This window comes from Uloborus diversus, chromosome 5 (assembly GCF_026930045.1).
Source record: "Uloborus diversus isolate 005 chromosome 5, Udiv.v.3.1, whole genome shotgun sequence".
NCBI lineage: Eukaryota > Metazoa > Arthropoda > Arachnida > Araneae > Uloboridae > Uloborus > Uloborus diversus.
The window spans coordinates 105,054,134-105,081,721 of NC_072735.1; the positions used below are offsets into that span (position 1 = coordinate 105,054,134).

General features: G+C 35.9%; 1 protein-coding gene across 1 annotated transcript in view; it reads right to left on the bottom strand.

Moving 5' to 3' along the window:
• The window catches only part of LOC129222235 (neuropeptide Y receptor type 5-like), a 115,496-nt gene that overhangs the window by 9,882 nt on the left and 78,026 nt on the right, over positions 1–27,588 (bottom strand). The window contains exon 2 of the mRNA XM_054856715.1: positions 12,828–13,020. Within this exon, the coding sequence (XP_054712690.1) occupies positions 12,828–13,020 (193 nt within the window). The remainder of the gene's footprint in view (positions 1–12,827; positions 13,021–27,588) is intronic.

Here is a 27,588-nt window from a genome sequence, read left to right on the forward strand (position 1 = left end):
TTGGCGAGCAAATGAACATATCAAATTGGTTTGAAATTCATTGTCCATTATTTGTAAATATATAGGTAAACCAAATGACCTTTTAATTTTCTATTACGGACAAAGCCGTGCGGCTGCAGCTAGTAAAAAACTTTACTTGATATTAAAGAACTGTTACAAAAAAACATTTAAATGCAAAGGCAATCTAAGCAGTGATTGTAATAATTATGCAGAAGCAATAAAAGTTGCTGAAAAATCATAGAAAAGTACGAAAATTAATTTAAAAAAAATCACATAAAAGATGTCATATATCGTAAAGCTATCACTATTATTATGTTTTCGTTTCCTTTTTTTTATTTTTTAGTAAGGAAATATTTTTGCCGTGAACGAGGGAAAAATCTCTGATGACCGGTCAAAATTTTCTGCGAACCGGTATCGGTCCGCCGGTCTACCGGTTGAAAATCATTGGTCTAAAGTTGTAGTATTTTTTCAGTACTTGTAAATTTTATTAAAAATAAGGTGTTTAGTACCAAAATCAGTTCAATTTAATTTTTAAAAAGGTGAAGCCGCCTGGATTCAGGGGGAAAACTAAATTTTCCAGCAGTGGACTGTATATTGAGAATGTTGACTGCATTGATGAGTCGTGGTTAAAACAACAACAATTAAATTTATTTACAATTAGAGTATGAGCATAATATTAAAGTAAGACTAGGATACGCATGTATCCTTACAAGGGATTGGGAGCGAGAGCCCTATGGCTGCATCCGCTAGCTACAACGTTGGAAGTGCCTCTCCGAGGGGTGGTTTCCCACGCTCCTCTCACAATGGGGGCTTTAGGGTTGCTTGGCAAAGCCAAGACCCCAAGCGTTGCTCCTTATCGCTCGGGGACCCGCGCTGAGGCGTTAACATGCCGCCCGGCGTTGCAATGTATTACATTCAACAATTGAAAAACATAGATTTTAAATAAACTTACATAAAAATTGAACAAATCTCTTACCAAAGTTGAATAATTATGAAAACAGTAACACATGTTAAATACGATAGCATAATGAGTAGCATAATGAGCTATACAATTGAAATTAAAAAAAAAAAAAAACTACTAACACAAATATTTCATCCGAATCTATTTTCATTTAAATTTAATAGCTGCGGCTCAATAATTGAATTAATTGGCCGTCCAATAAGGAAATGACCTGGTGTCAAAATTTCTAAATCATCAGTTGCTGATGACAAAGGAGTCAGTGGTCGAGAATTCAAAATTGCTTCTACCTGATTAGTTACAGTTATAAATTCTTCATATGTCAATCTCGCATTGCCAATAGATCTCTTTAAGTTGTACTTGAAGGACTTTATACCTGCTTCCCAAATTCCCCCGAAATGAGGATTTCTTGGAGGGATAAATTTCCACTCAATATTTTCGGAAGATAAATAGTTGCTTAAATATTCATCTGGTTTGCATACGAGATTGTAAAGACGCTTTAGTTCGGCGTGGGCCCCCACAAAGTTTTTTGCATTGTCACTGTACAGAACTGAGCATTTACCTCTTCTGGCAAAAAATCGTTTTAGAGAAGCTATAAATGATTCTGTCGTTAAATCCGAAACTACTTCAAAGTGAAGCGCTTTAGTCGATAAGCAAACAAAAATAGCGACATAAATCTTGTTTAAAACCCCCTTTCTCAGACCCTTATATTTTACGTAAAATGGGCCGCAGAAATCTACTCCAGTATGTTGGAAAGGAAAACTGGGGTTTAATCGCGTTTCAGGCAGAGATCCTATGAGTTGTTCCGTTAAAGAGGGATTTGCCTTATAACAAGTGATACAACTATGCACAATTTTTCGGCACTGATTCCTACCATTCAGGGGCCAAAATCTTTCTCTTTCAAAATATAATAAGGACTGTGGTCCAACATGTAAATTTTTTACGTGAAAATGCTTTATAATAATTTGAGTTAGCTTGTGCTTAGCAGGGAGTATCGCAGGATGCTTTTGAGAATAACAGAGGTTCGAATTACTTAAACGACCCCCTACTCTAAGGACGTTATTTTTATCTAAGAAGGGGTTTAGAGATCTTAATTTACTATTACCTGATACGAAATTTCCCCTTGATAAGTTCGTAATTTCCGTTTCGAATTCTGTCCTTTGAACAGCCTGAATAAGAAATGTTTCCGCCTTCATTAACTCTTGCGTCTTGATTGGGCCAGATATCCTTTGATCTGGGTACCTGCAGTTTTGAATAAATCTAAACATAAAACTTAGAGTTCTCACAAGTTTTGTAAAGTTATTAGAGATTCCTAGAATGTCATTAAGAAATGAATTGTTATCGATCGTAACAGTCAATGAAATGTTCGATAGTTCATTAGGAGTATGTCTCTCAGCTTCAATCTTGTTCCCCGAGTGTCTCCTAAACTCTTGAGAGTATTCTGCAACATCAGCTGGGGTGCAGATCTTAACAGTTGACAGTAGGATAGCTTTACGACATGAAAGTAAACAAGTGTCTGTTCTTCCCCCGCTCGAGTGAGGGGTTTTCAACACCTGTATTGCTTGAGGCAAATTGTGGAGAAGAAATTGCGCTTCGTTCGCCATGGGGGTTGAGGATGAATGCATGGGAATTTCCGGTCAAGCTGTCCTTGTGTAGTAAAGAGTGGTGCCTTTGTGAGCACTGTCGGCAGCTGTTCTTAGATTTGCAATCTTGTACTCGGTGAGATAATCCAAAACAATTTAAGCACAAATTGTTCTTCCGCACTAGGTACTGTTTGACATTTAGACGCTTGAATTCTTCACAATTATGCAGATTATGTGAAGCACTGCACAATTTACAACTGTTCAACATCCATGGCTTATTTACACTGCTTATGGATGTTTTTTGAGTTAATCTGGGTTCTATTTGTGAAGTGTATTGAATTTGAGAGTTCTCCAAAAAATGATGCCTCTTTTCTAAGAGTTGAACAAAATTGCTCCATTTTGGGAGGTCTGTAGAGGTTAAGGACATCTCAAATTGCTTTCGTGATTCTGCATCCACCTTTTGAAGAAATATGTTGAGGAGTAAAACTTCTGTAAAATCATTACATTGCAGATCCATTTGCCGAAGTGCACGCAGATGCTTATGAATCTTGTCCACAAGATTTCTCAGCTCATCTGCAGACTCATGAGTAATTTTCTGGATGTTTAACAGCTCTTGTATATGACTGTTCACAATTAGTCTCTTATTTTCGAACCTCTCAGTCAAGGCCTTCCACAGGGACTGGTAGGTATCATCTATAATTTCTATTTCTTTGGCGCGGCCGATAAGTGAAGATTTCAGGTAATACAGTTTTTGTGAATCTGAGAGAGAAGAGTTACTATTGATGATGGAGTTAAATTGTTCTTTGAAGAGGAACCATTCTTCATATTTACCGTTAAATTTTGGAAGTGATATTTCGGGAAGCCGGATACTGATTGTTGAGTTAGGTGGTGCATCATTAAAGGAGCGGGAAATATTGTTGTTCAGCTGCTTGAACTTGCGCTTGAGGGCGACTTCTATTTTTTCTAATTCTTCTTCGAGATCAATGAAAATCTTTTCATTTTCGTCCAATTCCTCATCCTTCAGCACTGAATAGTAATCCAATTTCAGCTGCTCGAATTTGGTTTTTAGAGCTTGCACATGTTCAAGTTTGCACTCGATTTCCGTCGAGTCCATTGCGTCGATATCACTTCCTATAAATGATAGCAATCGCGTGACTTGTCCTTTGAGACCTCCTCGTCTTCGGTTCAAAATGTTGAGGTCCGTCATCGTGTTACGTAGAAAGTCTGCTAAGAAATCAAATGCGCTGATTCTCCTCCGGTGAGACTTGACCAAAAATGAAGCCGCCTGGATTCAGGGGGAAAAACTAAATTTTCCAGCAGTGGACTGTATATTGAGAATGTTGACTGCATTGATGAGTCGTGGTTAAAACAACAACAATTAAATTTATTTACAATTAGAGTATGAGCATAATATTAAAGTAAGACTAGGATACGCATGTATCCTTACAAGGGATTGGGAGCGAGAGCCCTATGGCTGCATCCGCTAGCTACAACGTTGGAAGTGCCTCTCCGAGGGGTGGTTTCCCACGCTCCTCTCACAATGGGGGCTTTAGGGTTGCTTGGCAAAGCCAAGACCCCAAGCGTTGCTCCTTATCGCTCGGGGACCCGCGCAGAAGCGTTAACAAAAGGTACTGGAATGAAAAAGAAAAGAAAAATATTTTTCACGCTCGTCCCAATTTTTCCAAATGAAACTACGTTTGTGTGAATAACATTAGGTTTTAGACTTCAATTTTGATTTCTTTTTTAAATTAGTGGTATTGCTTAATTTACTGCGCAGAAAAAATAATTTCAAAAATTTCTGACTCTATACTTTATTCTTATTTTTATGTAAAATGACAGACTAAATCCAAATATGACCACCGTTTTCCACCGGCAAATGCATAATCTTTTTTATTATTATTATTGTTGGCTCCACTCTAACATATTTAAGCAATAAAAAAAACCTGCCTTTTCTTTTTCAGGGGCGGGTTTTGAAATCTCTTCACTTATTTTTCGTCGTAAAACCTAAGTCTTGGACTCACTACTATGAGCCCCCTGTCCAGAAAAAAAATTCAGGTTGTAAAAATTTTTATTAAAAAACAAATATTGGTAGCTTGGCACGCTGCATACAAAGTCGCATTACAGATCGTCAGTAAACACCTTTCCTGAATTATTCAATTTTAACCCACAGATATAATTTAGATTTAATATGAATTTAATTTTGTTTATTACAGTTTGGCATGAAGTTTTATTTATATATTTGTGCATGTACCCTACCCATTGTTTTTCAATGAATCAAAAAGTGATACACAACGGAACCCGTGCAGCCCCAAAAATATAAATTTATTATACTAGGGGATCTGCCCCCTCCTCGCTAACGCTCACCAACCCCCAAAGATTGCTTCGCAATCGTAATTGATTCGCAAAGATTTAAATCGTGAATTTAAAAGAAACAGATTAAAAACGCATTATGAACTCACTTTGGATCAAAAAGCACCCCTTCCCCGGAATTCAAAATAACTTGTACCATCTTGCAGAGCCGTAAGAGCTAGGGGCAGCTGAGCATTGAAAAACTGAAGTTTTGTATGCTTGAAAAGTCGCATTCATATTCGTGGTCTCTAGTAATATATTTTTCTCTTTAGCTCGGGGCTTGAATTCAGTTGCGCCTAAGATTTTCCGTTAAAATCGAAACCCTTAAAGTTTGCAAATAAGAAAGAAGAAACATGCGAATCGAAAAGACGTAACTATGGCAACGCCAAATAAAACATCAATAATTTTAATGGAGACAACATTATTCGAACTTTTTTTAACAGCTAGTAACTTTTTTTCCTTTGGAAATCGAAACGACCATAGGTCGAGTTAGATCGGGAGTAAAAAATGCCGCTTTTTCCAATGGTGTAAAAAAGAAAACTGTGGGATTATTCCTTCGTTTTTTATTGATAGATTTAATGAAAAAGTAGTGCCTAAATTTGAGCTAAGCCAAAAAAAGTTCGGGCTAAAAATGCAAATAACTTCCGTCGCACTGGAGTTAGAGCACTGAAACAAATTGCGTAGAACGCGGGAAATTCTACCCTTTTCAACGGTATATAATATTAATATGTGCAAGTAATTTTTCACCCCTTTAATAGGCAATAGTAGGCAATTTACGCGAAATTTGAGCTTAAAAAATTAATTACAAAAAAAAACTAATTCGAATTTTAAAAAATAAACCCCAGGTGAATAACATCGTGGCTCGAAGTAATTTTGTACAAAATTTCAAGGCTGTAGGTGCTATGAGGACTCCTGGACGCACGTCCGCCACAGACTTCCTTTTAGAGTTTCTTTGAAACCTTACTTTTATTTACTACTAGTGGTACCCGCACGGCTTTGCCCGTAATAGAAAATTAAAAGGTCTTTTGGTTCGCCTGTATATTTACAAATGGTGAATTTTCTCGCCACGTCGCTTGTGCCCATGTTATGGTTCCACGTTATGATAACTTCGTAATTTACTCGTCCAACCTATGATAATTTTGTTCTTAAAATCAAAATTAAAAAAAAAAACATCGAATTTTCAAAATATCGCTTCAAGGTGCACACCCCATGCTACATGCTAACTTAGTGCGAAATTTCATGAAAATCGGCCGAACGGTCTAGGCGCTATGCGCGTCACAGAAATCCTGACAGACAGAGATCCGGACAGAGAGAGATCCTGACAGACAAAAAGAGATCCGGACAGATAGACTTTCAGCTTTATTATTAGTAAACATGAAGAGAAAAGAGATACAATAATGCTATTTTATAAGCAAACATAATTTAAGTTTTAATCAAAATTACGTATTGCAATGTAAGTTGAATAACACTGAAAAGTTCTATACTCAAGATCTGCGATTCAACTCTGACTATGCAAAATGCGACACTTCCAATATTTTTTTTAAATGTTTCCATCAACGTGAAAAATGTTTCGGGCATGATGCTTATAGAAGTGAGCTCTATACTCTGGTTTTAAACCTAAAAATAAGTGAAAAAAATTCAGACAATCCCCTAGAAAAAAACGAACTTTTTTTTTTAACGACAAGAAGGTTCGTTCACTTCTGGATGCCCTTCTTGTATGTAGCAGTACATGTGAAATGAACTTGTGACTTGAAAAAAAAAATAGATGACTGGTGGACATTGCATGTAAATGACCAATACATATCTAGCTTAGAACTGATTTAAATGTACTACTGTTTTTTTCGGAAATTAATTTGGAATTTTTGAAGAAAATATAGAAGCATTTACTTTACACTGTTGTGCAAAACGAGGAGGTTAAGGACGAGAGGGTTTTTTCAATATAACTTTGTACAAAAGCTTTCCAAATCAACACATTTAATACCGTAAGATCCCCAATAAGTAAGGACATGTGTAATGTAAGCAACACTTACTAAAAGAGAAATCAGAGGGATAAAAGGAAGCTTTATTGAAAAAGTAGCATGGAGCGCAATGCGACTGAAGGCCGAAACATCTCTGTGATGGGTGTCTAGCAAGAAACATCCGGTCTTTAGTAGGGGATATGATCTCCCCCGACTGCTAGGCAGGTTTCACAGCGTCTGCCCATACTGAGAATGAGGGTGTCAATGAGTTGTTGAGGTATTGCTGTCCATTCGTCTTGCAGCGCCAATCGAAGCTCCCGAATCGTTACTGGTGGTAAGGTACGAGCTGCTAAGCGTCTGCCTAGAAAATCTCATACATGCTCGATGGGATTGAGATCCGGAGATCGTGCAGGCCAATCCATACGTTCAATATCCTCACTCTCTAAGAGCTATTCAGCAGCTACTGTGCGATGACATGGTGCATTGTCGTCCATGAAAAGGAACTGCGGACAAATAGCGCCTCTAAAAAGACGCACATATGGAAGAAGAATCTCGTTACAATAACGGGTCCCGTTGACAGAACCTGCGTCGAAGATGTGAAGGTCTGTACGATTACCAAGCATGAGGTCTCCCCAAACGAGAAAACCGCGATCTCCATACCTGTCCCTTTTAATGAAGTTCGAGGGATGATTGCGGCTTCCCCGCTCTCTCCAGATGAGTATGCGATGAGAATCGCTACTCAGACTGAATCTGCTCTCATCTGTAAAGAGTACTCGTCCCTATTCATTGTCTCTCCAATTCCGGTGTTCCCGGCACCACAGAGAACGCCTTCTCCAATGGCCAGGCGTTAGAGGTACACACCGTATAGGGCGTCGTGCAAACAGACCACGACCGTGCAATCTTCTGGCCACGGTAAAACGCGATATCGGTCGTCCAGTCGCCTGTGTCGTGTGTCTAGCGATTTCTCCCTCTGTCTGCCGCCTGTTTCTTCTGGCCTGTAAGACAATATACCGGTCATCTGCGGGTGTGGTTCCTCGTGGACGACCACTACTGAACCCCCGGATAGCTGTTCCTGTAGTTTGAAATTGTCTCCAAACGTGAAACGATGCTGTGAGCAATTCCGAACTCTGCAGCCACACTTGTCACACTGCGTCCTTCCTCCAACTTCCCAATGATTCGACCTCGGGTAAAAGCATCCAGATGTCGTCTAACAGATTGATTATTCGCCATTTCTCGCTGAGGCAGCAACTCGGTGTGATTTTAACTGCTATACGGGGTGCAATGTCTTTGCCAGAAATACTGATCTTACACCGACAACATGCTTTATACTACTCAGACACTCCCCCATTACGTCTGCCTGCATATCTGCGCATGTGCTACCATACATCACCTTACCTTATCTCCTGATTGGTCTTTCTGTCCGCTCTGCCTCTTCGTTCAGCTGATATGCTATTTTTTCGACTTCGTCCTTAATTTTTGCACACCAGTGTAAAACATCTTCTATAAACAAGCTGATAGTCAAAAACACGATTTATTTTTTTTCTTGACATACAATAATATTCAATATAATGATTAATGGATCACACTCGGACATTTAACGCATTCTCAGGGCATAAAATATTTCATTTTATTCTCTAGCCCTATAAATATAGCACTTTTTTTTTACTCTAGATGGGGTATAACTGTTATGTGTAACAGTTTTGCTTTTTACTTCATTGAACTCTATTTGAGTACTTCAAATTCCGTGCATGAAATTTTTCATGTTTTCATTCATCTTTCGATTTAAAAATGTATAATGTCCTCAGTCGCAAAAGATTTTTATTTCACAGTAAAGAATTTTGCTGATATGCAGAAAAGAAATTGTTTATTGTTCTAGCTTTGTTTTATATTTCTTACGAAAAGAGCACTTCTAATATTGAACTGCGAGAATATTTTATTCGATGGAATAACTTTTATGCAGAGTCTACAATAGCAAAAGCTACGCTGTTTTAAAATGAAAAGATTTAGAACCTAATATGGTAGTAGAAAAAAAATCATGCTGAGTATTTACAGAAAACAAAACTAAATACTTCTAACGTTATGGGAGATGTAACTTCGAGAAAATATTTTCATTAGTTTTGACGTTAGTAGTTCTACTTATGAAGATAAATTATTAAACTTCGTGCTAAATATTATTTTATGGAGCACAATGTATACAAATTCTTTGATTTCTATGTAGGAGAAAGAAGAAAACATGTAAAAAAAATTTTCATAACTTTATTTTTGAAAAAAAATATTGTCAATTTCTCAACTTCAATTTTTAACTTAATGAAAGTATATTGCGTATTTTTGTTTCCTGTTAGCATTATATAACACTTAAGTGTAGATGAACAACTTAGTAAGAAAAAAACTCAAAAATAATGATAATAGATAAATAAATATTTAATAGAAATATTAATAAGTTACAATAAATTTACAATTTGATTACAGAAAAATAATAGTTATAAATATTAACACATTTTTCAACCTGTATTGTGTGGTACATTAATATTAATATTACGGATTGGACATAGGAACTGTTCACATTTGCTCCTAGATGCTGAGCTCACAAGTGTCCCAGCCTCTAACTTAGAACTGACTAAAAAAAGATAATTTAGAACCGAAAAAAAAAGATAATTCTTTGTTTAATAAAAAACAAACAAACATTGTCTTAAATTTACTGTAATGATCATAAATAATGCTTTGCAATCCTTAAGTTTAGCTTAATAGTTAATTTATAATACGTTTTCACGAGAAAAAGACTAATAAAATCACATACAAGACCTGCTAAAAGAAAGAAGTTGCCACCACAGAAACATAAAATGGATCATTGCTCTAAAATATTAGCCAAGAGGTAGGACTGGTGCTGTCATTACTTGATATTTTCTAAAGATTTTTTGCTTGTCGCTATCCTAATAAAACATACCATGCTCACATGCGCCCCTTTTTCCCTATTTCAAGTTTATGATTTTCAGAGAAAAAACATTCAATGTCCGACGTTGAGTTTAAGTGCTTCTGAATATTATGCAAGTATTAATATAAATCTTTAATAAATCTTTATAGACCAATGAACAAGAAAAAATAATTAAAAAATTAATTAATTTTTTGACATCTTGAATTCAAATTCTGTTTTTCGCAATCACGAGTGTGTGTATGTAGGCGTGTGTGTTTGTGTGTGGGGAGTATGTGTGTGTGTGTACGGGTTATGTGTATGTGTGTAGACATGTGTGTTTGTGTCTGGGGGGGGGGTATGTGTATGTGTGTAGGCATATGTGTTTGTGTCTGTATGCAGGAATGAATGTGTGGGTAATTGTGTATATGTGTGTGTATGTTTTTGTGTGTGTATGTGTGGGTGTCTGTATGTATGTATTTGTATGTGTGTTTGTGTAGGTGCGTGTAGGTGTATGTGTGTGTATGTGTTTGTGTGTGTGTGTAGTTGTGTATGTATGCGCGTGTGTGTAGGACGTGGATACCTGGAGACGGCTTTCGCTAGAGGTGCAGCATCGTGAGAGCCCGTCGACCGTGATGGTGCGGAGGGTGGCGGTGGGAAAAATCAAAAGAACGCCAGATACAGTCAAGTGAGAACAATAAGCAATCGTGATTGCTCAAAAAAGATGAGTTTCTTCATTCCCATCCCAGTGTTGCGTTGCGGCATTAAAACACTGATTATGAACACTTTCATAATCTTATTTAAATGACAAAAAGCAGTAACTTTAGTACTTGTTAATAAAGTTTCTTTGATGAAACTTTTATTTAGTCCGTTACATTTCTTTTTTGTGATTTTGTGTATTTCTACACAAACCAGAACGTTTCAAGTGTAATGTTCACTAACCAAGATAATATCACTCAGATTAATAACATCAATTGGTTTCTCGTAGATCTCATAAAAAAAGCAGAATTGTATTAAATTTCATAGAAACTCTTTTACGTCTTCGTCCTTAGATTTTTTATTTTCCGTGTTATTAAAAAATATGAAAAAATGCGGGCGCTGAATAAGGCCGTATAGATCAATAATTCAAACAACCCCCTTTTTCTATGTACATACCAAAAAAAAAAAAAAACTAGATCGTAATTTTATCGTCATCAGAAATCATAACTGATTATAAAGCGGTATCATTAAGCAGTTTATAATCAACAAGCAAAAGTGTAGCAACAGCTATTATACAAAAGCGTTAACAAATTTTGTTTATTCATGATTCACTGTAGTTTACTAGTATGAAGAACGCTTTTAATTGTTCCTGAGCACCTAGCTAATGTTGTTGACGAACGAACGCAAAAAGAAAAATGTCGCTGTGTACTGTCCCTGTTATTTGATATAATATATATATTATATATATATATATATATATATATATATATATATATATATATATATATATATATATATATATATATATATTATATATATATATATATATATATATATATATATATATATATATATATATATATATATATATATATATATATATATATTAAGCAGTTACAGCATGCAAAGAATTTACAAATCAGAAAGTAGTAAAGCCACCTCTGGAAGCTATACAAGCCGAAACACGGCGTGGCATCGAATCAATTAAGTCACTTATGACCCCTTGCGGAAGATCATGCCATAATCTTCGCAACTGCGTCGTTATTTCCCCTGTATCCCGGGATGGCCGCAGTTGCCTTCCCAGCACGTCCTCAGACATGCTCTATTGGCGAAAGGTCTGGTGACCTGGCATGCCATGGGAGTACATCATATCCCTGAAGACAATGTTGAGAGAGTCGCGCAGTATGTGGACGGACATTGTCCTGCTGATAAATGGCACCTAGGCGACTTGATAGCATGAGCAGAACAATCGGCGATAAATGCTGTCCACGTATCTGAGAACTGTCAAAAAGCCTTAGAGAACAACTAGAGGTGATCGTGTGTCCCAAGAAATCGTTCCCCACACTGTCACACCTTGTGAAATGGCTGTATGCTGCTCAACAACGAATGCCGGATCGGAGCGCTGGCTGGTGCGCTTCCACACACGTGTATGGTGATCATCAGCAATGAGACTGAATCGGGATTCATCGCCGAAGATCACACGCCTCCCGTTTGCTACACTCTAAGCTGCCCGAGGTCGGCAAAAATCCATTCGACACTGCCTGTAATGTGGGGTCAGTGGCAAGCGTCTTAATGGACGTCGGCTCCTTAAGCCAACTTCGACCAGTCAAATCCTAATGGTTTTCCTTGATACCACCGGATGCCTGGATGGAGGTAAGTGGCGTTGAATCGTTGTTAGCGTCGTTGTCGGTGCCGACGTGGCCGCTCTTCTGATTGCGCGATCCTCGCGTTCGTTTGTGTTCCAGAGACGCTCTGACCCTCCGCGACGGTAGACTCTCCCTTCCGTGATCCACTGTTGCCAACACCGAGCAACTACTATATCACTCCGACCGAGGTAGCGGCCGATAATCCTGTTTGACCAACCTGCTTCTCTGAGGCTTATTGTAGGATCCCTATCAGCTGTCTGTACTGCCGCCGGTTACGTCTTAGAGGTATCTTAAGTTACAATACAGTCTGTGCAACTCACATGCTCATAGCGCGCTTAGACTTGTTTCATTGGCGCTGAAATTTTAATCATTTGCATATTGGTTACCAAACTGCATTTGTGCCGAGTTTCATGGTTGTGCCTTTAATTCTTCTAGGTGCATATATTTTTTTGCGACAGAGTGTATATATATATATATATATATATATATATATATATATATATATATATATATATATATATATATATATATATATATATATATATATATATATACACTCTGTTTTGCCTTGAAATATCGTTTGTAGTTCTCACTATTTAAAATTTAAAATTACAATTTTATATGAAAACTCAAGTAATAGTTTCTGTATTAAGACTAGTAGTGGACAAAATCTAGTGAAAAAAAAGAAAAAATAATAATTAAAAAAATAAATAAGAGCTACGTCACCTTTCCATCCAGTTCCTCCCATACTTCCGTGCAGTCATAAAACTCGTATCCTCTTACAGTGAATTTCTCTGCTTTTCCATGGATAAATTGAAAACTGGAAAGTCCAATAGCAGATCCCCATATCACCGTCATGATTACTGGACCACGGGACTTAGTCCATCTCAAGCTCAAGGGGTACATTATGGCATAATATCTGCAAGAAAACACATTGCTTCAAATATATACATAAATAAATAAATAAATATATATATATATATATATATATATATATATATATATATATATATATATATATATATATATATATATATATATATATATATATATATATATATATATACACTAAAAAATTGCCCGTCAAGGTATGACGGGTGAAAAGTGCTTTTACTCGTCTACATTTGAACGAAGCCATTGCCTGTGCGGTGATGTTTTGATAGTTGAAATTGTAACCCTAACTCCAATGAATTAACCTAAACTCCAGTAGGTAGCGTTCATTGTTGACCATTTTTTTCCGTTTCTCCATTCCCCTGAAATGATACTTTCCCCAGTAAAACAGTTAAGTTACCGGATCGAGTTCAGCCTTGTCACAATAAAGCTTTTCCCTGCATGTTAAACGTTATCAAAACATATTATCAAATTATCATGCCGTGGCGCGAGTTTCATCGTTGAAACCTGCGATTTACTTGATCATTGACTATTTATTATGTATATGAGTATGGTGTGAGATAATCGGTTTGCAGTTTCATATAATCTATTTTATTAACATTTTTTTATTATTATTATTCAGTGGCAAAATAAAAAAAAAAATATCTCCAGCCACCTTTCTTTAAAATGCGCCTCTAATTTTAAAAACAATATGTACTAAAGGGGTATTTTTCCCATTATCATATTTTTTAAAGGATCTTAAGTCGTAGACAACAGCTGCACACAATGCTGTATCATAAAATTGATTTTGAAGGAACAAAGGATGCATTATATTTATATTTCGTGTTTGAACCTTTTTTTGCTGCAAAGATTACTGAGAAGAGAAAAATTCAGAATCTGTTTTTTATTTATTTATTTATTTATTTGTCTCACCAGAAAAAAGGTAAAAACTTCCTGGGTAGAAAGAATGATACTAAATATTTCAAGCATTTGGCCTCACATTTAAAAGAAAATTTTAAAAATAATTAGTATGAAACAACATGCTTTTTAGTGCTTCAGAATTTACAGTAAAAAAATATATGTACTAATACAATTTTTATAGCAATATAATATGTAGTTTTCTCCGTTGCCTTATCGGCTGTGCATATAGTGCTGTGAACTTGGATTTTTTTAAAAGTAAAATTTCATATATTTTTTTCTTTATTCCCGTATAAAATAGTGATTTTAATACCTTTGTTAGCATACTGTTCTCCCTATTTTTTTCCCCACACTTTGAAGTGAACCAACTGTGCCCAATTTGGGTCAGGTTAATACACAAATGAATAAGCTGTTATGATAGCGTAATGTACAACACATTGACACTTTAAGAGTTTTTTTTTTTTTTAAATTTAAGAAAAAGATTTTCCCCAAGTGCTTGAAGTTTTAGTTCGAGTTAAATTATTAACGTAATGCTAATTTACAAACATAAGTATGGCTACCATCTCGTAAAGCCGTGCGTAGGGGTGGGTGGCCCAAAAGCGGGCAGATAAACGAAGAACGCTCCTAAGTTTCAGTGCTTGGATTTTTATCGCAACAATTTATGTTTTAATTCCTAGCAATGTTCTTGAACTTCAAAATAAAAAGTGATTTTTGCATTATTTCCAACCCAATATTTATTTATTATCAAACATGACATACACTTGAAAAACCCTGCTTTGCTCTACCAGAGGCCTAAAGCGGGTAAGCTTAATTTTCTGTGATTTGGTACATTTACCAATCAAATATGAAGTTACAGTGAATAAGTCAATTGACTAGCTAACTGGCATTATAAAAATAAATCAAATAAAGTTATGCTTATCCAATATTTAAACACATTTGTCTATAAAATATAAAGAAATAACTGATTAAATTAATAGATTAACTAATTACCATCCTAAAAAATAACTTTTTAAAACTATACATTTCCTATTGAAATAGAAAATCTGAGTCAGCACATGTGTCAAGAAATTATAAATAAATATATGATTACATCTTATACGCACTTTGCACAATGGCATGTTTTTCATTTCAATAATTATGACCATAAATTTAAAAAAAAAAAACGAAATGACCATCGTAGTTTGTAGATGGATGATTTCAGAATAACGTAATATTATTGATATTTTAAAAAAAACTTGTCCTTGACTAATTACAAGTAACATACCTTCAGTTTTTTATACATGTATCATTTTTCTTATTTTGAGCCTGGTTATGCCATACCGCTTCACTGTTGCTTCGCTGTGACTGATTGAACCTCGGGGGTGTTAGGGTAAACACGACATACGCATACATCGCTGCTTGCACACAATGCGGCGGCATACGAATGCCTATCCGCTTTGGGCCACCCTCCCGTATTTCAAGCAAAAATTCCTTAATTGATTTTTTTCGATACCTTCTAAGGATTTCTAGAAAAAAGAAAGCACACATAAAAACGTAGGAGTTAAATTATTAGTCAGTATTAACTTGTGATGGTATCAGCTTCACCCAAGAAACACCATTATGTAAAACCCAGAAGCAGTAAACACAACTTCGAATTTTAGCAAATTCTCATAGGCATAATCTTGCCATCTATTCAGGAAAAACATTATTTTCTTAATTAATATGATGTAATCCCTTAATCTCCGTGTACAACAGTTGAAAAACATCAGAAATATTCACATTTGTGCCCAAAAAATTAAGTGTTGTGAATAAATCGCAAACTAAAAAAGCAAAAACAGAAACATGTTCTCCCGAATTTTGAATCAGCAGATGTCAGATGTTTCTTCATATGGCAGCCAGTTCTGGGTACATAAGCACTCAAAAATTAAAGACATGGTACAAACTTAATCCTTTATCAGTTGTACCCGGTCGTCCTAAAGATATACTTAAGCTTTTTTAAACAAAGATGTTTTTTTTAATCTTTTTTAGCAATATTTATTACAATCGCTCTTTTGTCTTACAGAATGGCATCTCTTACTCCTCAAATGGTGCAATCGTAAGTATTACGAAGTATTCACACTTCTAGCTTCATTTTTCTTAACTGAGCACTTAAGGAGTCCAAGCATGTTGACTCACTATTAGCACCATATCTAATAGATTTACCAGAAAATTGGGTAATATTTCTGGCGACTTTCTGAGAAGTTGTAAATTGAACACAACTAAGGCCACACTTTCTCCGAAAACGTAAAAGCCATAGACTTTTCATGCGAAACATTGTCCTTTCAAAGCAATGAAATCGGTTTTCGAACAGTTTTAATAAAACTAGAGCTATAGTCAATAAAAATCTATTTTAGTGCATAACTTAGAACTTAACGATGTTAACTTTAGCAAAGACAATATTTTCTCACACTAAAGTTCAACATTCGATTAGAAAAATTGGAATTTCGTGTTTTAGAGTCGATAATGTTATGAAAAACGTTTTTGCTCCTAAATTGAACAACATTTTGTGAAACAAAATTCTTTATTTTTTGTATTTTGTGTAAACAACTGCTGTTTGTTCTAATCGAGTTTTTTAGTTTCCCTTTATTGTTTGCTTTTGAAAGTACTTTTTTTTTCTATAAAAAGTAGTTCTTTATTTAGTTATTTATTTTTTAGTATTAAAATATGAACACATGTTATATTTGAACCCGTTTTTACAAAAAAGTTCATTATCCTTCGTTCTTTGATCCCGGTTATATTATTCATTCTAGTGTGTATAATTAGTTCAATTTACCACATCAGTCAACCACAAAAGGTGTGATTAACGGAAGTAGCAAATGGAGTCAATTACCTGTAATGGAAAAGTGGGGAAGATAATAGAAGCACAAATGGCAAGAATCTATTTTGAGGTAAGAGCTTAATTTGTAGTTCAAATGATATAATTCAATTTCTCTCATTTTTTTGACAAATGCATTATAAAAACTTGAGTCTAACTATATCGCACGGCGTAAAGGTCGTATTTATCTTATTAAAGCTACCTTTAGATTTTTCGCTTTGAATTTCTTTTTTGCAAATGCTTCTGTTAAAAATTAAGTATTTTCAAAGTAAGTTCATTATGAAATATGAAGTTACTTTGAACTCTCTTTTGACTCTAGAATTTATTAAGTATACATTTGTTATTGCTTCATTTTATTTTACATTTACAATGTAGAAAAATAGAGGAGAGAATAAAATATGAAAAGTTTCAGTTTGAATTACTACGTAATTAAAGCTCAATTTTTCGCAATGAATTGAGACTATTTTGTGTTATGAGATTTACATCATTTAAAACACTTTTGGAGTGATATTGCAGGAAATTCGCATCTTTATTTACAGCAATTTTAACAGAAGTTTACACAATTTTATGCTAACAGAAAAAGAGAAAGTGAACAAAAAAAAAAAAAAAAAAACTGTCACATTTTTGGGATGTTATGTTTGAATCTCCAGTCATTGAATAAAATGTTGGTTGATGTTTTATTAAAAAATATTTTTTTTTTTTCTTTTTAAAGGGAACGAGTACGTTTCGGGGATAAATGCAGCTGTATTAGACTAAAAAAAAGAAGTTTTTCTGTGCGACGTTTTGTACCATGCTTGTTAGTTAATCGATGACAAATTTAATAGAGTTAATCTCAGGATGTGATAACTGGGCTGTCTGGTATATTGCCTGAAGTGCTGCCTTACCCTGGCTTAGAGGCTGTAACTTACTGCTAACTGATGAAGGTTATTCTTGTTAAATGCCAACTTACAAAAAATAACATTGTCGAATTCATAGCACTGACATTTATAGATTTATCCTCATTTGCCTTTTCAACATAATTTCACTTCAATCACCTTTCAGAACGTACGCCCATTTTAAAAATTACAACTTCATAGAAATTCGGCACCTGTTTTTTTCAACCTTTTTCCCACCTCGTTTGACGTGGAAAGTTGCCAACGGCAAAAAGGGTGAAACCAAACAACTCAGCACAGCAGAAAGAAGTGATGCCCTTAGTTTTTTTGAGATGCTAACAAGCTTCTGAAATGTAGGTTTTAATTTAAATTATTAGGTTTATGCAAAGCTTATTTTTACACAGAACAAATTAGGAAATAAAATGTAAAATAATTGTCTGCATTTAATGTTTAACATACAAGGAACAAACTGGAACCTTTGTTAACTAATGGAGGGATTCGCTCTTGCTAAGAAATTAGATGTGTACCTCTCCATCAATTTGGTGGCAAAACAGTACTATATGAATACCGTTAAGTTATCGTATTTGTTGTCCCAACTCTGACCAACTAAATATATTTAAAAATGCAAAAACAAAAAGTAGTTCATTTGCAAACAGGACAAAACAATTCAAAATGAGCCATATAAAAGGAAGTGAAATGGATTTCCAAGGATTTTAGATGATATACTATAAATCTTATGTACCTCGTAATACACATCTTTACAAAGCATAATATGCTTGATGCTTCTGTTTTGTTCGACGTCTGTGAATCTTAAGTCATCTTGAGTAAGATCAACTTAACTAAAAATGAAGCAGTTTGCTCTTTCCTGGCACAGTTAAAGTCCTGGATTTTTTTAAACGCTTTAAAAAGCTGATTTTTAATCTAATGCTAGGCTATTTAGTAGCGGAACAAAAGCATGTGGCAACCGTGTCAGACTGATGGTGGAAATATTTCGCGACTCTGTTTGGTTTAAATTAAGAGGAAAGAGGTAAAATTGGGAAGAAAACATGCGACGTATACACCCTTTTAGCCTTATTACACTACAATTACAGTTAGGGTAAATTACTTTACATAATCCTTTAAGGCAATTTTATTTTTCAATTAATGTACATTCCTCACAAATTTGCATACAAGAATTTTTAAATGAACTGTGCTAAATAGTGCATTTTATTGTTGGGTTTGTATTTACATTATGGTTATTTAAACTGTGGATCTCTGAGCTTTGAGAAAACACGTCAGTCTTAAAGCAATATTACAAGCTGTGGACGACGTGTGAAATTTGGTAATAAAACTAATATAAAAAAAATTATGTATATGCAAACTCGATTTTATAAAAATACTAGCTTGCGCTACCTGGCTTTTCCCGGTCTACTTTGAAAATGAAAATTGTGCCAAAAAACATATTCTCGACAATCAGACATTCAATAAAAGAAAATATAATCACTCAAAACATCCCTTCCAAACAATGACGGCACGTATTAAAATACTTTTAAGAAATTAAAATGAAAAGCTGAATTTAAAATGCGTGACCATGAAAACGATAAATAAAATTATTTTAGAAAATTGAAATGCGAAAGAAGGAAATAAACAATGGATTCATAAAGCGTAACCGTGGGAACACGAAAATAAAATGGTTGACAACTTGAATGGCGATAAGATTTTTTGAACTTGATTTGAAACGGCTTGTAACTTTTTTTCCTTTGGAGATAGAAGATTAGTTTTTCGACCAGGGGTCGAGATAGGTCTGGAGTAAAAAATGTCGCTTTTTAAAATAATGTCAAAACGAAGACTTTGGGACAAATCCTTCATTTCTTTTTGATAGATGTAATGATGAACGTATCCCGTAAATGTCGGCTAAAATCTGAAAAAATCGAGCTTAGAATGCAAATAACTCCCGCAGTAATTAAGTTACAGCATTGAAACAAATTGTGTAGAACGCGGAAAAGTCTACCATTTTCAGCGACATATAACATTAATGTGTGTGTGCAAGTAGTTTTTCACCCGCATATTCGGGACTTTGTGTGAAAATTGGGCCTTCATTCAAATAAAAAAAGAACAATTCATCGAATGTTTTTCAAACAGGTCTGCAAACCTTTCCGGTGATGAAAGAAAGATACTCTGAGAATTTCAGCAAAATTTGACCGGGTAGTTGTTGAGTTTTACGCGTTCACACAATCAGATGCTTTTTTAAGACTTTATTTTATACTATGTAGAGATAAAATTGCCTATTAATATGAAACACAATAGTACAACTTGAGGTTAAGTGCTCTTCAGCAACGTTGATGTTCGGGAAAGGAATCATAAACATGAAACTCGTATGGACTGAGGAAGGCAGTAAACATGATTAACAAATCAATTCTTTCACAATGTGATACTTTTTCGTATGGGTTTCTGTTGAAGTTTAGTTCTCATTGAAAATAAGCAACGACATTTTATGAAGAAAACAAAAGAAATACTTTCACCAAAGCTTGATTAGAACCACTCTGGATTCTTTTACTTTCCTGCTTCAAAGTGGTCACGAATAAGGAAGAGCGCCAACATTGCTGAGTCGATCTGCATTGGCTATTTAGCGCATTGCACTAAATACAAATGCTTTCATTCAGCGAATTCGACATTCTTATAACTATATATCATGTGCAAGTGCATATCAGAACATAACTGTTAGTAAAGTCCGAACAAACAACGTAAGTAGAAGCACAAATTTGTAAATTACAGCAGATACGTGTTTCGGCGTTACAGGGAACGCCTTTTTCAATGTAAAAAATAATGAGCTTATGGATGAAAAGACATCCGACAAAAGCCAAGAGCAGATAAGCATGCAGCTTAAAAGATAAAAACAGCGGATTAGCCAAACACCAATGACAAAGTTATAAACCGATCAGGAACAAATAGGAATGCAAGCAAAGGCCAGGAGCTTTCTCTTAGGTACGAACCCAGAAAGAAAGAATTCAATTGGACAAGGATTAAGCCGAAGCTTAAACAAAAAGAAAAGAAATTGTCAGTAACCGTGAACCGCAAGAAAGGAAAAGCAGAATGGAAAACCATGAAATAAAATAAACAGAAACAAAAAATATTCGAAAAAAGGAAAAATAAAGATAAATAGAAGAAAATTGGGGGGGGGGGGTTGTCAATCAAGATAAAAAGGTAAAAATAAACAAAGGAAGATAGATAAAAATGAGTGGGAAAAAAGGGGAGTATTAAAGATATGGGAGCCAAATGTTAGAAAAATATGGAACTGAACTAAGATCGTTAACTAAGTTAGAACTGTTCCTCAAAATATGAAAGGATTCCCAAAAGTCAAGATCTGATGAATTGGGGCATTTTTGGATAATCTGATAAGAGTTAAAATCAAAAGAGTGATTCGAATCCCAACAATGTTGAGCAATACTAGACTTATTTAATTGTTGTTTTTTCACATAATTTTGATGCTCTTTCAAGCGAATTTTTAAAGCACGCCGAGTCTGTCCAATATAGGCAAGTTTACAACTACAATTAATTCTATAAATTCCACAACAATTAAGAGGGTGAATAGGATCTTTAAGAGAAGAGAATGAAAGTTTATTAATAGGAGAGAACACCACCTGGAATTGGAAACGTTTTAGAATCTTAGCAACATGATAGATTACAGATGGAAAGAATGGCAAAACAACCAAATTCTTTCTGGTGAAGGTTCGGTTAAGAACATTAGTTTGGGATTTATTTGAAAGTTTTTTATAAATGGAATCAATCGAAGTTGGCGGATAATCTCTATCAATTGCCACAGCTTTAAGATAATTAAGTTCCACTTTAAGAAGTTCCGACGAAGAACAAATATTAATTGCGCGATAAACAAAAGAATTGAAAGCAGAATATTTTTGATTTGGAGGATGAGACGATAGTCTATGAGGAGGTAAAGAGACAGCAAAAGGTTTGCGATAAACAGTAGTTTCAAAACCAATTTCAGTACGAGAAACAAGTACATCAAGAAATTAAATGCAATTATTCCGTTCTTTCTCTCAAGAAAACTGAATATGAGGATCAATGGAGTTTAAAATACATAAAACCTCATCACTCTCAAACTGATTCTGGTTCATTAGAACAAAACAATCATCAACATACCGAACATAAAATTGGAACTGCAGTTTTTGGAACAGCTTAACCTCAAAATAATGCATGTAAATATCACTAAGAATGGGGCTAAGTGGGTTACCCATAGCCAGACCATCTAACATAATATAAAAATTCCCATTAAAAACAAAAGAACATTGCTTAAGACAAGTACGGGTAAGGAAAATTAAATCCTCAATTTCCGTATTGGTGAAATGAAATTCAGAAAGTCTTCTACGAAGGCATAACAATGAACCCTCGACGGGAACGTTCGTAAATAAAGAGTTAACATCAAAAGAAGCCATAAAAGAATTATTTGGAACGAAACTATGAATTTTTTTAACAAACTCAACAGAATTTTTAATAGTAAATAAATTGTGACTCCTAAGGGGAGAAAACACAGAGACTAAATATTTTGCAAGTTTGTACGAAGCCGTACAAACTTGCAAAATATTTATTAGTTGGAAACAATCGGCCTGAAAGGAATACCAGCTTTCTGCACCTTAGGTAAAGCATAAAATCTAGCACAATTAGCAATAGATGGAACAACAGAGCGTTTAACATTTGAAGGAATAGACTTAACAGACTTGACAGCAGATGCAATAGTTTTTAACTCTTTATCACTAGGATCTTTAGAAATTTCAGCATATGGCCGAGAAGAAATCAAATCATTAGTTTTATCAACATAAGATGATTTGTCAAGAACAACAATTTGGCCACCCTTGTCAGCTTTGGTAACAACCAGATCAGAATTCGAAACTAAGTCTTTAACAGAACGGCTAACAGTATTAGCAAATACAGGTTTAGAAATTTTTGAGTTAAAGTCAATATTAGAAGCTATAAGATGCCGAATCGAATCTTTTTGAGAGGAAGTTAAGGCACTAAATTTAAAAGCTTTCTCAACAGGAGCAATAAGCTTTGAAAAAGAAGGATTAACACTCACAGCAAAATTATCATTACATTTTAGAGCCTCAATTTGAGAATTACTTAATGGAACGCTAGAAAGATTAACAACAACATTCTTATTAACAACAGGTTAATTATCAAGAGGAACGACATGAGAAGATTTACAAAGCATAGCTAATTTCTTTTTCAAAACAATTTGATGTTTATCAGAGGAACGAAGGGTTCTAGACCAAGAATTTCTGTGAATAATGTTAAAGTTGGGAATGGAATTAGAAACCAAAAGATGTAAATCATAAAGTTCACGTTCAATAAACGATAAATGTTTCCTAGTTTCCTGGATCGAAGCTCTGAGTAAAGCCAATTTCGACCGAAAGATTACTTTGTCAATTTTTACAGAACGTGGTAAATTACATTTCAAAGAAATAAACTCCGGAATAATTTTCTTGCGCCTACACTCTTGAAGAAATTTTAAATGGTTCAAAAAACGAAATTTCTTAATCCGAAGATTAGCAAACCTATTGATTTGAGACATTATCAAAAGCAAAACCAAAACAAATGAAAATAAACAAAATCAAACAATAACAGAATGAATAAGAAACAAGAAGTAAAAAGTCACGATCAAAATACAACAATAGACAAAAATTCCGAAAACAAAAACAAAACCACAAATTGCATAAAAGGCGGAAAATGTAAACGTAAGGCCCGTTTAAGCCAAAATAATAAGATAAATAAATACCTTTGTGCTGAATAGTAAAGTCCGAACAAACAACGTAAGTAGAAGCACAAATTTGTAAATTACAGCAGACACGTGTTTCGGCGTTACAGGGAACGCCTTTTTCAATGCAAAAAATAATGAGCTTATGGATGAAAAGACATCCGACAAAAGCCAAGAGCAGATAAGCATGCAGCTTAAAAGATAAAAACAGCGGATTAGCCAAACACCAATGACAAAGTTATAAACCGATCAGGAACAAATAGGAATGCAAGCAAAGGCCAGGAGCTTTCTCTTAGGTACGAACCCAGAAAGAAAGAATTCAATTGGACAAGGATTAAGCCGAAGCTTAAACAAAAAGAAAAGAAATTGTCTTTGTATGTTTAAGTTGGCTGTCATTAGAGAAACCTATCCAAGGGAGAGGTTATCCCAAAATGAGGCGGAGAGGATCCAACTCGAAATCCTCAAAAGAACGGATCTGATCCCCACTGGGGAGCATACAGCAAAAATCCAAAGGGCTGTCGCACATGCTGGTGCATTGGTTGTCCATTGTGACGATAATGAAACCACTGTGTGGCTCCGGAACATACTTAATGGCAATGTTGAAGTTGTTGGTGGCACTGCACTAAAGGTTGTCTGGGCCAATGAGTTACCTAAGCCTATTAAAGTCGCCTTCAAAACCAAGGATGTCTTTACTAGAGATGCAGGAGTGTTGCTTAAAAGGATCAACAGATTAAACCCTGAGTTGAAATCTGAGGAGTGGCGTTTCATCCACAAAGTGGAGGAACAATACACCATAAGATGGATCTTTGAGGTTGATCTGGAGTCTGCTGAAGCAATCAAAAATGCTGATTATGGAGCCTATACTGGCCTTGATCGTGGTACCTTCAAGATTCTGAGTGATCCCAATGTCAAGACTGGTGTGGCTCAAGTGGAGCAGGCTTCTACATCAAAGGAGCAGGGTCCCCCTTCACAGGAGGAAACCCCAAAGGTAAGCAGCTCTGAAGAAGAGAGTACTATGCTCTCTCTTAGTATGTTAGAAATTGACTCTGGCTCTGATGAGACTCTCACGCCTACTTCGCCTATGTCGCAGGATGAGACTTTATCTGAGTCTAAAGGGGAGGTGGCTGTCAAGCCTCCTTAGTATTTATTGGGCTTTTGCCCCTTCTCTCTCTCTTTTTTTTATGGGCATTAATATAGCACAGATTAATCTTCACCATAGCCGTGCTGCTTCTGCTCTTTTAAGTGGGAGGATGGCTAGAGGCGATTTTGATATTGCATTAATTCAGGAACCTTGGACCAGAAATGGTAAAATCCTTGGTCTAAATGTTAAAGATCATAAGTTGCATTATGATCTTACCTGTGCTAGACCCAGAGCCTGCATTTTTGTTTGCACTAGGTTAAATGCACTTAATCTCATTAAGTACTTGGACGGAGATAATGTTGCTGTCAGGATCACTTATGGAGATGTTGGACACAAGGAAGAAATTATCTTTATGTCGGCTTACTTACCTTTTGAAAAGCAAGAACCTCTCTCTGAGAGTATGAAGGCACTCATTGAGAATTCTAAAAGTAACAATAAGAAGTTCATCATCGTTTGTGATGCCAATGCTCACAATGTTGTTTGGGGCAGCTCTGACTGCAACAAACGTGGTGATAACCTGTTGGAGGACATTTTAATGTATGACCTTTGTCTTTTAAATAAGGGCAATGAACCTACCTTTGTTACATGCAACAGGAAAGAGGTTATTGACCTTACAATCTGCAACAATTCTTGTGCTGATCAGGTTACGGATTGGAAGGTATCTGATGAAACAACTTTATCTGATCACCGACTAATCTCTTTCTCTGTTACAGGTCTAAAGAGACATACTTTCCCTTTTAGGAATCCCAGGAACACCGACTGGGAGGCCTTTAAGGAAGACCTCAAGCTGTCAATTCACGGTTTGTCTGGTAAGTTTAATTCATTATTGGATTTGGAGTTGTCTGTTGACCAGTTGCAACGTGCCATTCTCCAATCCTACTACCAGAACTGTAAGGCTAATGTCACTGACTCGCCAAGGTTAGTTCCTTGGTGGTCTAGAGAGATCAGTGATCTACGTAGCAAATGCAGAAAGCTCTTCAACAGAGCTAAGAAGAATGGTGATTGGGGGTACTTATAAAAGCACCCTCACTGGTTATAATAAAGCCATCAGGGATGCTAAATATGCTTCCTGGAGGAATTTCTGTGATAATATTAAGGATGTTCCTGCTATGGCCAGAATTACAAAATTCATGACCAGAGATGGGAATTGCGACCTAAATACACTAAAGCGCACTGACGGTAGCTTCACTGAATCTGGAGGTGATACCCTAGCAGAGATGCTAAAGGTCCACTTTCCCGGTTCAAATGTTATAGACGGCCCACTCCCTTCAGCCACATTACCTGTTAGATGGTGTACAAAGCGCAAATGGGACTGTGCTAGAAGCATTGTCACTTATGAAAGGGTTCTTTGGGCAATTAACTCATTTAAGCCTTTCAAGACTCCTGGTATGGATGGCATCGTTCCTGCCCTTCTTCAAAAGGGTATTGAGGTTCTTGCCCCTGTACTCTGTAGGATTTTTAGAGCTTGTATTGCTTTCGAGCACGTTCCAACTGCTTGGAGGCATACCAAGGTTATCTTTATACCAAAAGTTGGAAAAGATAACTACTTTGAGGCTAAGTCCTTTAGACCTATTAGTCTCACCTCCTTTTTATTGAAGGCTTTGGAGAAGTTGGTTGAGAGACATATTAGGGAAACAGTGTTGAAAGTCTCCCCTCTCTCTCCTTCTCAGCATGCTTATCAGCCTGGCAGGTCTACTGAAACTGCCTTATATAGTCTCTCCTTTGTTTTGGAGAAGTCTTATAAGGACAAGGAGTTAGCTCTGGCTGTCTTCCTTGATATTGAAGGTGCCTTTGATAGAGTCCCTGTTACTACTATCTTGAGAGCCCTTGCCAGTAGGGGTATTGATGTAACTATTGTTAATTGGATTGAAAATTTATTACGGTATAGGTTTGTCAATGCCTCTCTTAGTGGTGTTGATTTAACTGTTCACGCAAATGCTGGATGTCCACAGGGTGGTGTTCTTTCACCTATCCTTTGGTGTCTCGTTGTTGATTCGCTGTTTGAAAGCATTACTTCTTCTGGCCTTTTTTGCTGTGGCTATGCTGATGATGTGGTCATTATGGCCAGAGGCAAGTTCTTAGACACTGTCTCTTCAATCCTATCACATGGTTTAAAATGTGTGGAAAGATGGTGTCATTCTGAGGGTCTTTCTGTAAATCCTCTTAAGACCACTATGGTTGCTTTTACATGTAAAAGAGCAATCCAGGTGAGTAATATTACTTTTTTCGGACAAACTCTCAGCTGCGCTGACGAGGTCAAGTATCTTGGGATCTATTTTGACTCCAAGATGAACTGGAAGAAACACTTCACCCACTGTTTGGCAAAGGCTAATAAAGTCCTTTGGTCTTGCAAGAGAGCTATTGGAAGAACCTGGGGGCTCAGCCCCAGGGTTATCCATTGGATCTACAAGATGGTTATCTGTCCCATTATTACGTATGGCTCTATTGTCTGGTGGTCAAGAACTAAACTTGACATTGCTAAAAATGAGCTTAACAAGCTGCAGAGGTTAGTCTGCATAGCCATGACTGGCTGTATTAGGACAACGCCTACTGCTGCGCTGGAACTACTTTTAGGTTTATGTCCGCTCCATATGCGGATTGAAGCAGAAGCTTTCCTGTGTATGGAGAGGCTTAAACGCTCAAATCAATGGAAAGCCTACTCTTGTTACCTTTCCTGGAAGTACCTTGATGAGGATGTACTTACTCATCCTCTTTCTGGCCTGCCAAGTGACTACATGCTTGGCGAGTATGCTTTTGATAAGCCATATCAGGTTATCTTTCCTTCTAGGAGTGACTGGAGGGATGTTACCTTATCTCATGGTAAAGATTGCACTCTCTGGTACACCGATGGTTCTAAGATGAATGAAAGGACTGGGGCTGGGGCTTTTTGTCCCGGCGACGGTATTGAATATTCCTGTCCCCTGGGCAAATTTACTTCTGTTTTTCAGGCTGAAATTTACGCTATCCTGGTGTGTTGTGGTATTTGCCTGAGTCGTGGCTATAGAGACCGTTGTGTTCATATATGCTCTGATAGTCAGGCTGCCTTAAACGCACTCAAGAAGGATGTTATGACATCCCACATCGTTTGGGAGTGCTATAATTTGCTC